This window comes from Schistocerca cancellata, chromosome 1, assembly GCF_023864275.1.
Source record: "Schistocerca cancellata isolate TAMUIC-IGC-003103 chromosome 1, iqSchCanc2.1, whole genome shotgun sequence".
NCBI lineage: Eukaryota > Metazoa > Arthropoda > Insecta > Orthoptera > Acrididae > Schistocerca > Schistocerca cancellata.
This window is the reverse complement of record NC_064626.1, coordinates 613,560,193-613,574,103: the sequence shown is the minus strand read 5'-3', so window position 1 is coordinate 613,574,103 and position 13,911 is coordinate 613,560,193. Positions and strand designations below refer to the sequence as shown.

The window sequence follows — 13,911 nt, the reverse complement described above, 5'->3', positions numbered from 1 at the left end:
GACTTTAAGTTAAAAATGTACTCTGCAGAGGATCTTCCCTTTCAAAAACCACCCTGATATTCTCCCAGTTGTTCGTCTAAAGCAGGGCTTCCCAACCTGTGGTCTGTGGACCCCTTAGGGGTCCGCTGGTTCTTTCTAGGGGGTCCGCGGCCACCTTTCACCAAATCGTGTAAAATAATGAGTAAAATTATTGAATAAAAATGTGAAAATCAAATTCATCACAATTTTTTTTTTCGTGTGAAAAGCTTGTGTACTTTCACTTCAGGTTGTATCCCCAAACAGCCTTTGCAGTTCCTAAGTGAGAACGTATACACAGTTTAGTGCCGGAGAATGCAGCTTCTCTGATTGACTGTTTAGCAACAATACGGGGGTCGTTTGTGCCCCGGCTCACGGCGCTACATGCGCTGAAACCTTTTACGCATGCGCGGAGCGAGCTTTGTCGACCAATCACAGAGCTCGCTGCCACATATGCGGCCCCAGGCATCATTAAATGTTAAACGTGCTTTGTCAGTGCACTACCTGTTTCATAAGTCAATTTTTGACCAGTTTATTACTGCTAACATGGATCGGTGGCTGAAGTCAGAATCATTGAAGAAGGGTGCAGTTTCTGCATCGCCTTCACACCAAGGGAAGTTTCCAGCTGAAACGAGTGAGGAGGGAGAACGACCAAAGGAAGACCTTACATACATCTGAACATTTTTCTTCTGATTTCACGGAAAACCACACACACACACAACCACACACACCAACCCACATACATACACACACACAACTGTTACAAAATATGCATGCTCCTTACACAACAGTAGCCAAATAGTGAAAGTGAACAGACCATAAGCGGCAGCTTGTCAACAGCGAACAGTTTGGACGTGACGTTGATTGCTTTTGGAGGAAGAGAGCTCCATCGTGTGAAATTTCAATTACCAAGTAATTTTAATCAGGCTGCAGTGTTGAACAAAGGAAGTAAATCCACTAGTAGGTGTCTGGATACAGTGGGAATTCAAATTGAGTTGTTAATTTCAAGTTGTTTTCATTCATCTCTAAACCAAAGACTATTGATACTTCCAGGGTGGGGTGGGGGCAGGGGGGGTGGGGACATTTGGAACATGACACTTGCATTAAGAAGCTTTCAGTTACCATGGGTTTCGCTCTGAAATTTAAAGTTACTGTGCTCTTGACTGACTAGGGGTCCGCCATGGATTTTTGATTGAAGAAGGGGTCCGCCTGCTGAAAAGGTTGGGAAGCCCTGGTCTAAAGTATCTACCACTCTGTTCCGGAGAATTTTTGATAATATTTTGTATGCTACTGGAAGAAGTGACACTCCTCTGTAATTACTGACATTTTATTTGTGTCCCTTTTTATGTAGCGGGTGGATTAATGCTGTTTTCCATTCAACTGGAATCTTTTCAGTTTTCCAAATGTTCTCAAATGTTGTAGGTCCTTTATGATTTTTGGTTCTGACCACTTCGATAATTCTGCTGTAATGGTGTCTTCACCACTTGCTTTATTGTTTTTGAGTGTTTTGATGGCTTCATGAATTTCTAACTCTGTTGGTGGGAAATCTTCCTCTAGATTTTGAGGTGTCACTGTAAATTCTAATTTATCTGTTAGAACCGGACAGTTTAACAGCTTTTAAAAAAAGTTTGATTAAATTTCACAATTTTCTTTGTTATATAATCCCATTTTGCCATTTTCATCTTTGAAATAAATACTTGGTGCCTGATATCCTTGAAGTATGTGTTTAATAGTTTGATAAAAATTTCTAGAATTATTTTTGGAGAAATTTTCTTTTATTTCAATAAGCTGAGAATTTTCAAAGTTTCTTTTGATTTTCCGGATTATTATACCTATTATTATTATTATTATTATTATTATTATTATTATTATTATTATTATTATATCTTTTTAAGTATCATTTATATTATACTCACACTGCCTCTGTGATGGATTAAATGATTTTCTATTCTTACTTCTGAATATACTATGATATAATGCCTGTATTGAATTTACTATTTATTTAGCTGTGAAGTTTTCTGAAAACTTCTGAAACTGATTTTTACTAAGTATCATTTTATGGCACAGAAATATTTGTGTACAGCAGAAACTAGTACAGTTCATTTTATTTATTATTTTTTAAATTAATGTGATGGCTTACCTTTTATAGGTGCTTGCGGGTGTAACATACTTTCATGTTTGCTACTGTAATGTTTGGATGGATTCCACTGGGATGAAAACATTTTAGTATTTTATGCTGCTTCAAATAAGACAAGTGTCCAGCTCCTTAGTTTTGGTAGTGATGTGTTTGTTATATTGCCAGATTTATAAGTTCAAAATTTTCATTTTTTCTCTTCTGTTGTTTCTCCCATGCTGCAGACTGTCATTTACATTTCCTTCTAAATAAATAGAGCATTTACTTCACTATAAATGTTTTTAAGCATTTCTCACACACTTTTTTCTGTGAGCGCTTCCTGGTTCATTGATCATCATCTCTCGATTATACAAGGTATATCCACAAAGTAAGGTCCGTTTGGTGATGTAAAACAAACGTGTACAGATACAGAAAAAAATTTATTGTACAAAAATCTAAAACTGTTAAAATACTTTTTTATACAGCTTCCGAAATTTTGTAGGCACTTGTCATAGCGTGGCACAATTTTTGTATGCCTTCTTCATATAGGGTTGCCGCCTGTGTATATGGTAACATGTTCTTTCAGCTCTTAATCATCGCTGAAGTGTTGACCACCAAGGACAGATTGTAGGTGTAAGATGAGATGAAAGTCGCTAGGAGCGAGGTCCGAGCTGTACGGAGGATGATCAAATGGGTCTCAGTGAAATTCCCGTGAGAGTCGTTTGCTTACATTTGCCTTGTGAGGTCAGGCATTATCATAGAAATAAACAGCACTTTTTACAGTAATCCTTGGCATTTGTTCTGTATTGTGCAGCACGATTTCTTAATGGTCTCGCAGTAACCATGTGCATTGATTGTTTGGTCAGCAAAATGCCTTTTCTGACCCAAAAAATGGTGTACATGACTTTTTGAGGTGTCAAGATTTGCTTAGGCTTAATCTTCATTGGGGTTGAAATGTGCCTCCATTCCATTGATTGCCGTTTTGTTTCAGGGGTGTCATACAATACCCAAGTTTCATCCCCCGTGACTATCCGAGGAAGAAAACCATCGCCTCCTTCATTGTAGCGTGTCAAAAACTGAAGTGCACTACCCATCCATTGTTTTTTGTTTTGTTCAGTAAGAATTTTGGGTACCCCATGTTAAAAAAGTTTTCCAAATTTCAGTTTTCCAGTGACAATTTCACGAATTAATGATCGTGAGAATGTGGAACTTCCATAGCAAGGTCACTAAATGTAAACTTACGGTTGTGCTTAATCTTCTCTTCAATTGTGTGAACCAGTTCATCAGTAACCACAAACACGTGTCCACTTCATTCTTCATTGTGCACTTGATCACATCTTTCATTGAACAATCTGACCCATCTTCTAATCATTGTATCACTCATAGCAGTTTGTCTGTAAACCTCACAGATTTGCCGATGAATTTCCTTTGGTTTAACTTTCTTTGCATTTAGAAAATGAATCACAGATCTGATTTCACATGCAGCAGCATTTTCAATTATGGCTGACATTATAAAGAAGCACTAAAAAGCACACATTGGCAGCAGTGATCTGAAAATGGTGTACATGTCTTCTCATTGAGTCAGAGTAACTGCCGCACATGCTCGGAACTGCGATCATAGTGCTGCTGCAGATAGAAATATAAACCTAACTTACTTTGTGGACAACCCTCGTATATCTAAAATGGACTTCTGTGGAGTGTGTGTCACACAGATGATATGCAGTCATTATCAATAAGAATAATTTCTCACATTATATTGCCGTTTTTAACTCAAAGTGAAAGCCAGCACTAAAACATAACACTTGCACAGTGGCAGTAACCTAATTAGTACACTGATGGAATTTAATTTTAATATGGTCTGGAATGTCTTGGTGGAAAGTAAATAATTTAAGGAGTAAAGGCAACAACTTACTAAATAACAGAGGGGCTGAGACTATGAACTGGTGCATAACCAAAACGTGTGTGTGTGTGTGTGTGTGTGTGTGTGTGTGTGTGTGTGTGTGTGTGTGTGTGTGTGTGTGTGTGTGTGTGTGTGTGCGCGTGTGTGTGTGTGTGTGTTTGTGTGTGTTTTCCATGATAGCTCTGGAATGCCTGGAGGAGTTTCAATTCCAATTTTAGAAGTGGTGGCATGTGAGCATAACTGTGCAATCCCTTGAGCAGATTCAACCAGGCTGAGTACCATCAAAAAATATTCTGTTCAGGTAATACAACCTTGGTGCCATCAGGGGTGGGATGGGGCTGTGAAGAGAATGACATGTAAAAATAACCAAGAACCACAGCTCTGATAATGTTGAACACCTAGGAATGGCAGCACAAGAGGAAGGCGTTACATCTAAAACATAATTCTGGAACACTCAGACCAATTCCAGTTCACTTTATTTTAAATGCAGCTTGCTTTTACTGTGTAATAAATTATACAATGGAGATAAAACATGCCTAGCACCCCTAATCAATGAAAATTGGGAAAGTGGTGACATGCACATTTAAAAAGTCTAGAGCAAGTAAAAAAAAAAAAAAAAAAAAAAAATACACTGGGGAGATACCCCTAACACTGCTAAGAGTGGGAGTGGGAAGAAGGTGAAATATTAAAATAATTGGAAAAGACCAATATTAGTGTTGAATTTATAGTTTTCAGTACAGCTAGGCTAACTAGTGACATTTCGTCCCTAGGAGTCTAGTAGGTCGTAATTAGGTAGGAATAGGGCACCTTAAAAATGGTAAAAAAACAGAGAATAACAGGGTTATATTTGTGGTATTTACAGTTATTTGGTTCAATGGTAACAGTCCTGATGAGAAGTGACACACAGGGGTTGGTATGGGAATGAGAATGGGAAGTGGATGACATTTAAACTGCACGGAATGTATCAAAAATTCCAACTCAGCATGGCAAACAATCACTCACTAATGGCATTGAGGATGGGAAGATACTGACATTGAGGATGGGAAGATACTGACATGAAAAGCAATAAAAATGACTGGTATTTTGACATGTCAAACGGCCTTCAGAGCTGGTGGCTAACTGGTGACAGTCCCTATTGGTGGGGTAGGGATGGGAGGAGGATGATATAAGAGTAAGTGACTGGACAATGCTGGATTAGTGGTACATATTTGTGCATGCTGTTAGATGCTATTGTGTTGAAAGACAGGCATTTGTGTTTTTATTTATTATATATATATATATATATATATAGGGATGCAATATGGTGTGATGATGTGAGTTTTGTGTGTGTTTGTGTGTGTGTGTGTGTGTGTTATAATATTCTGGGGAAATACTGCAAAAGTGGGAAAGTTTTTTAAACTACCAAAATAAGCTGTGAGGTTGATCTGTGGTGCTATAAAGTGGACATCATGTAGGCACCTATTCAAGACCATTAGGATACTGACACTCACAGGCTAGTACATCCACTCATTGATGCTATTTGTATCATTGGTGATATTTGTAATCAGAAAAAAAACTTTTCCAAACTAACTGTGATATTCACAGTCATGCCTCAAGGCAGAAGTAAAGCATTTGTAGAGACTCAATAACTCTCAATATAGTACAAAAAGAAGTTATCCAATCTGGAATAATAATTTGCAATAAGCTCCCACTGAATATAAAATGGACAGTGACAGCCCTCAGATATTCAAGAGGAAACTGAAACAGTTCATGATAAACCACACTCTGTGTAATTTAAATGAATTTCTAGAGCTTTAAGTTATGAAAGGTGTATCATATTATAAACAATATTGTAATATTGTATGCTGATGTATGTAAAATTATATACCTTGTATGTGTATTATTTGCAGTACCGGTACTGTTTGTTTCTCTTCTCTTTTGAATTCTTTGACGTGTCCTACATTACAGTACAACATTTGTACAGACTGTGACTTAACAGGACCAAATAAAATTCAAATCAAATTGAATCAAATCTACTTAATCACCTGATGTAAAATATTTTCAGGGAAAATCTTGATCCAAGTGCACAGTTTACAGATGCTGAACTGTGGAAGAGCTTAGAACTAGCTCAGCTAAAGGAAACTGTCAGCAGCTATCCTGGAAAATTAGGTAAAGTAAAGCTGATCATTACCTTTAAAAATTTGCTGGGATGAATTATTGAATTCCTTGTGAATTATTGAATTCCTTCCATGGGTGGAGGTTACTGTTAGTGTGTTCTGTGTTTGTCTTAACCACACCACTTCTGTTTTGAGTTTTTCTCACTTGGCCATCATTTGACATGGAAGACATATAACAGTTATGCCCTGAAAGATCCGAAGAGCCTGGGGATAAGTTGTTAAGTTTATTTTGACTTGTTAGTGAAGGGGAAAAAGAATTATATATAAAATACAAAATTTTGATTTGAATATCTGATAAAGTTATATACCAATAGCTGAGTTTCTTAGTTATTTCAAAAATTACAAGTTAGTTTTGAAACGTGTCATAAAAGACACAAAAATTAAGGAAAATGAAATATATATTATGAAGTCATCCAATAAAACTAAGTCCATGTGGAAAGCTATGCAGGATCTTATGAGGATGAAGACAACTCACAAAAATATTGTGACACTACACAATGGCAAGAAACTCACTGCTCCTTGGGCAGTTACAAAGAACTTCAATTCTTATTATGCAACTGTTGTTGGAAAATTAGTGAAGGAAAAATGTGGAAATCCACCTAATACAACACTGAAAGAGCTTTCATCTATTGAAATAAATAATATATCCATGTTCCTCAGTCTAGTAGGCCCAACGGAACTCTTAAATACCATTAATTCACTGAAGAGTAATTATTCAGCTGATATTAATGATATTCCAGATTATATTATAAAAATAACATCAAGACACATTCCCTCTCCTTTATTAGCCATATACAAATCATCCTTATCAAGTGGTGTCTACCCACAGCAACTGAAAATGGCAAAAGTAATACCCCTATATAGAAAAGGTGATCAGCAATGTATGGGTATAGGCCCATGTCACTGCTCTCAGAATTTTCAAAAATTATTGAAAAAGTGTTCCTTTCACAACTGACTACATTCTTCAACAAGAATAATATTATTTCTGGATGTCAACATGGATTCAGACCACAGAGCCAACTAAACAGCCACTTTCAATCTGATAAACCATGTCATAAACACAGTGGACAACCACAAAAAAATCTCAGGTTTATTCTTGGAACTAACAAAAGCTTTCTACATGATTGATCATTCTGTGCTCCTGAGAAAGCTTGAATGGTGTGGTGTAAGAGATGTGCCGACCCCCATATATCACTCCTGTAGGGACTGCAAACACAAGAGTCAACTAGTTACACTCACAGAGGAGTTTAAACCATATTATGTACCATGCTCCATACGTAATTGGAACAGGAAGAAGATGTAATAACTGGTGCAGTAGGAAGTAACCTTTGCTGTGCACTTTTCGGTGATTTGGAAGTATGGATATAGATGAAGATGTAGAAATTTCTGTGAAAAGACCACATTTTTCCTTGACATGGAAGATACTGCTAGGAAGAGTTATACACTCATGTGCTTGTGATATGTAAAATTGAGGTACATTATTGTTAGTGGAAAAGCTATATTTACCAATAATTTTTATAACACTGCAAGAATTTTTTTCTTCTATGTTTTTGGGTTTTCAGATGCTGAAGTTCAAGAGGGTGGAGAAAACCTCAGTGCTGGGGAGAGGCAACTATTCTGTCTTGCTCGTGCTATTCTGCACGGTGCAGCCTGTTTGATAATGGACGAAGCGACGAGTTCTGTTGATCCAGAAACTGAAGAAGCCTTGCTAGCTGCAGCATCGAAAGCGTTTGCTGGCCGCACAGTTATTACTATAGCGGTAAGACAGTTTTAAAATCATGTGGGTACCAGCTGGATATGATAATTTAATACTGAATAAAATCAGAAGGCATGATGACTATTGGGAATTGTTCATAACTTTCAATGGAATGTCCCATTAAAGAGTTATTACTAATGTCTCACTTCATTCTTATCTTCCAAGTATGCAACAGAAACAAGAACATTAATAAAAATTAATATTTCTTCAAAACGAAAGTAAAATATGAACTGCAACAATATTTGTGGATGATACTCATTCACACATTGTGTTTAATAAATCTCATCAAGACAGGCGGCCTTTAGGGATGTGGAACCAGTTAAATTAAACATTATCAGGCTGAGGCAGCCACTGTAGGCTACTACTGTAAAGTACACCAACAGTCAGTTACAAATAGTAATAATTTATTCACATTTTTATTAGAGGGAATGTAGAAAGAAATGCAGCTGTCTAAATGATAATGCTTTCACTGTTTGGCTGTTATTGATGTACTTCTGGATACTCTATTGCAGTTTCAGCTTTACAGTCACTGTCAAGTAATTCTGAAACTAACATACATATTTCAGCATTAATACCTTATTGTAAAATTACAGTTTACACCATGAAGGGTCATGACAAGTGTACTCTTTTAATAGGGCCATACCATTATTATCCTTTTGAAATTAGTTACCTTTCATGTTGTGTTACATGTCAATAATGTCAATAACATTCATTATTTAATCATTCAATGATTGTCATGTTGAAAGAATTAAGATTCTGTTTCCTGTTTGTAAGCCTGTGTCAATTATTAAAGTTTATGTGCCACATATCTCATCACAAGTAGTGAGTACTATTGAAGACTTAACCAGAAAGTTGTACTTTACTTTAGACTATTTGTAAATTGTATAAACACCTGGGTTACAAAATCAGTATAACATTAGACAAATATGGCAAGAAAAGTTGTCACAAAATGTAAATATGTAATTTAGGAGTAAAGAAGACAACTCATTGAGTAGTAGGAACATTGAGTTGTTGACAGGCATAAAAGAAGAAGAAAAAAAAAAATTATGAAAACGTCGCTGGGTTTCATATGAATCCTTTACAATTTCGAGTGAGCAGCTAATGTACATATTTCATCAGTAATACATTATTATGAAATTACAATTTACACAATAAAAAGTCATGCCAAGTGTACTCTTAATAGGTATCATACCATTATTATTCTTATGAAATTAGTTGTATTTCATGTTGTGTTGCACAACAAACAAACAAACAAATGGTTACAGTGTGCTGGCTGAACATACAATACTGGGATTGCAGTTCAGTAGATAGGTTGGGGTGAGGATTGTGTTGGGTGAGGTGAGTAGAGGTAGAAAGAGGCAGGATGTGGGAGGAGGAGTTGGGGAGGGTAGTTGGTGGCTTGGAGAGAGGCAGCAGATGTGAGAGTTAGGAATGCAGGAGAGAGAGGTGGCATGTAAATGGGGTAGGAATGCAATGACACACTGGTCCAGAGCCAGAGAGTTCATGTGATTCATGTCATTGATAACATGGAGGTGTGGATTGGGAGGGGGTGACATGAAAGAGGGAGGAGAAACTATTGGATACAAGATGCAGATGCAGTGGATTAGTGGAGATGGAGGCCAGAAGGATTACAGGAGCTAGGATGTATTGCAAGGGTAGCATAGTTCAAAAAGACTGGTACTGGATAGAAAGGAACCAAATGGCATGTTGTGATGAATAGATGATCAGTTCCGTTCTTGGCCACAGTTTGGTTGTGCACATTTATTCTGGTGGATAACGAGTTGATGCTAGTGCCCACATAAAATGCTGTAATGAAATGGTAGCAGATCTGGTCTATGGCATGGCTGCTTTCACAGGTGGCTCTAGTTTCAAGTGTGATAGGATAAGTTTGTGACATGACTAATTAGGATGTTCTGTGTGAGTGAACCAGGCACTTCACTGGCTCTGATTTCCATGTGTCATTGCATTCATGTCCTGTGCACCTGCCTCTTTCTCCTTCTACTCAGCCCAACTGACACAAACTGCAGTTTATCTGCTGAATTGCAGAAGCTGTTAAGTTAGAATCTTATATAGTTACGAATAGCTAAGAAACACACTTTTTCAGTAGTTCCAACAGACAACAGGTAAAATCTGCTATTATAGATACATGCAAATGACACATTGGTATTCATTGAGGATTCTCTTGACAAAACTGACTCTATACGTGAAGAATTAAATGGTGAACATCAGGGTATTTTCCCAGATAGACTAAAGTATGCCATTGTTAAACCACTGCATAAAAAGTGGGATATGTCTGATGTCAACAACTACCGCCCAATCTCTCTTCTGACTGCCTTATCCAAAAGTCTTGAAAAAGTAATGTCTTGCAAAGTAGCTTCACACTTTTGTAAAAATGAAGTTTTAACAAAATGTCAGTTTGGTTTCTAGAAGGGTTTTTCAATGGAAAATGCTATATATACTTTCACTAATGAAATATTAAATGCTCTGAGTAACCGAAAGTCACCTGTTGGGATTTTTTGTGATCTATCAAAGGCTTTTGATTGTGTAAATCATGGAATACTTCTAGATAAGCTCAAGTACTGTGGCATGAATGGGACAGTGCTCAAATGGTTTAAATCATACCTAACTGGAAGAGAGCAGAAAGTTGAAATAAGCAGTTCACATAATATGCAAAAAACTGGTGATTTCTCAAACTGGGGAACAATCAAGAATGGGTTGCCACAAGGTTCGGTCTTGGGTCCTCTGCTGTTCTTAATATATATTAATGACTTGCCATTCTATATTCATGAAGATGCAAAGCTGGTACTTTTTGCCAATGATACAAGTACAGCTATCACACCCAAGAGACAAGAATTAACTGGTGACATTGTAAACAATGTTTTTCAGAAAATCATTAAGTGGTTCTCTACAAATGAGCTCTCATTAAACTTTGACAGTAAATGGAATGACACCATTAATAAATATAGACTTCGATCAGAAATCAGTAGCTACGGTAGAATATTCAAAAGTTCTAGGTGTATGCATTGATGAGGGCTTGAACTGGAAAAAACACACTGAGGATCTGCTGAAACGTTTGAGTTCAGCTACTTATGCTATTAGGGCCATTGCAAATTTTGGCAATATACATCTCAGTAAATTAGCTTACCATGCCTATTTTCATTCTCCACTTTCGTATGGTATCATATTCTGGGGTAACTCATCATTGAGTAAAAGAGTGTTCATTACGCAAAAGCGTGTAATCAGAATAATTGCTGGAGCTCATCCAAGATCATCCTGCAAACACTTATTTAAAGAGCTAGAGATCTTCACTGTAGCCTCACAAAATATATATATATATATATGTCTGCTTGTGTCTGTGTATGTGTGGATGGATATGTGTGTGTGTGCAAGTGTAAACCTGTCCTTTTTTCCCCCCTAAGGTAAGTCTTTCCGCTCCCGGGATTGGAATGACTCCTTACCCTCTCCCTTAAAACCCAATCCTTTTGTCTTTCCTTCTCCTTCCCTCTTTCCTGACGAGGCAACCGTTGGTTGCGAAAGCTAGAGTTTTGTGTGTATGTTTGTGCTTATTTGTGTGTCTATCGACCTGCCAGCGCTTTTGTTGGGTAAGTCTCATCATCTTTCTTTTTAAATATATATATATATATATTCACTTATGAAATTTGTTATTAACAATCCGAACGAATTCAGAAGTAATAACAGTGTACATGGCTACAACACTAGGAGAAAGGATGATCTTCACTACTCAAGATTAAATCTAACTTTGGCTCAGGGGGTAAATTATGCTGCTACAAAAGTCTTTGGTCACTTACCTAATAGCATCAAAAGTCTGACAGATGGCCATATAGCATTTAAAAGGAAATTAAAAGAATTTCTTAATGGCTACTCCTTCTACTCATTAGATGAATTTTTGGATATAGTAAGTGGGTAATTTCCCCAACAACTCCCCCCCCCCCCCCCCCCCCCCCCCCCCCCCGCTCAAAAAAAAATTGTATAGACACCTTTTATTAACCTGACACATTCCACATCATTACGAAGTGTTGTATTCATGATCTATGGAACAAATACTAATCTAATCTAATCTCCAATCTAACTTCACAATAGAATAAATTCACCAGTCTCTTTGATTTAACTGTTTCTTTGATTTAAATGTTTCCAATGTAAATAACATACATGAGATTGGTATGTTTGTATGAGTTGCATTTGTGTGAATGTGTGTGTCTGTTGTCTTTTTTTGACAAAGAGCTCATAGGCTGAAAGCTCATTTTGTGACAGTATTTTTGTTGTGCCTATCTGTGACTCAGCATCTCCACTATATTGTGAGCAGCAACAATCCTTTTCATAATTATGAGACATGAGATTGGGATATTCTTTAAGTCAATCACCACTGATCATGTCATTAGCAGTCTTTCTTCTCATCTACCCAGCAATAAATGAGCATTTTTCAATGCTATGATACATCTTCTTGTTAGTCTGCCATTGAGTGCAGAGGAAGTAGATAAGGAACTAAATATTTTAAAAGAAATCACTATCAAAAATAAAAACAGGGCAGACTTGATATTAGAAATGTATGACAAGAAAATTTAAATGAATGTTCAATTGGATTGTGCACAACTAACAACAGAACAACTTTTAAGACATAAAATGAAAAAGACTGATCTGAAGGGTACATGCTGTATATGAAATAAATTGTGATTCATGCCACATTAAATATGTATGGAAAACTGTCCACACATTCAAAGACAGAGTTAAAGAATGCATAATACTGACAGAGTAATAATTCTTCATTTAGAAAATTTTATGTACATATGGACTTAATAAAGTAAGTTACATGAATCGTCCCACACTAAGATCATTGTGCAACAAGAGTACTATGTTGTCAGAAGAGAATACATATTCCTGGTTTGGAAATGTATTTCTCTTTTGGGTGTCCCAGAAGATCTCCCTTCCATCGGCCAAGGCAGCAGCTCTTCTGGAATCTGTGAAAGATGATCTACTTTCACAACAGCCTGATATCTATGAAATTCCTTGTGCATGTGATAAAAATTACACAGGACAAACAATGCATACTGCACAAGAATGTTGCATTGCATGCCGATAATAATCCCATCTTCTGTTGGCCAATAAATGTGGAATGGCTGAACATTGTATTTCCACTGCCCATTCCATGGATTACAGGATAGTTGTGATAATAGCCACAGTGTCATCCTTATGGGATTCAATGGTCAAGGAAGCAGTGGAATGCAATTAGCAGACAACCTGCTAAGCCAAGATGAAGGTTTCCAGTTTGACAAATCATGCACACCACTTGTTTCACATTTGTGCTCTCAAAGGAAATATTGTTCCATGTCTTCAATGTCTGGCATTCCAACATATGCCATCCATAATAATCAACCACATACTTTATAAGCACTGTGGATTTGCAGACTATGTGCCTGATTTGTTTTACTCTAAGATGCATAACTTTTTATCTATGACTGAAGCTCTTATTACCAACAGTGTTATCTCTGATAAAGCACATTTACTCCACAGTGTTGTGTGAAGTGATTTATAAATCTTCCAAGTGAGAATGCCTGCAAAGTTGTCAGTCTAAATGTAGAAACAAGAATTAATAATATCCCAGATGAATGTCTGAAAGATGATGTTCTCAACACATAACATGACATGAAATGTAACTTATTTTGAAAGGACAATATTGGTATGTTACCTGTTGTACTTTGTATGAATTTTCATTGTAATGTCATAATGATGTACTAATGCTGGAAAGTGTATGTTAGTTGCAGAACCACCTGACAATGACTACAGAGCTCAAATTGCAATAGTGTATTCAGAAGGAATTAAATAACAAATAAGTGGTGAAGCATTGTCATTTTCACAATTATATGTGACAGTGACTCCACTGAAAGAGGCCACTGCTCTGCCATTTACATTACTATTCTGCTGCTTTCACCAACTATTTCTGCAAGTTTTCTCT

At 36.8% G+C, this 13,911-nt stretch overlaps 1 protein-coding gene across 1 annotated transcript in view; it reads left to right on the top strand.

Annotated features, from left to right (window-relative positions):
• The window catches only part of LOC126090234 (ATP-binding cassette sub-family C member Sur), a gene marked incomplete at its 5' end in the record, with an annotated part of 407,614 nt that overhangs the window by 374,652 nt on the left and 19,051 nt on the right, over positions 1-13,911 (top strand). Inside the window, 2 exons of the mRNA XM_049906975.1 lie at positions 6,073-6,176; positions 7,747-7,943. Of these exons, the coding sequence (XP_049762932.1) occupies positions 6,073-6,176; positions 7,747-7,943 (301 nt within the window). The remainder of the gene's footprint in view (positions 1-6,072; positions 6,177-7,746; positions 7,944-13,911) is intronic.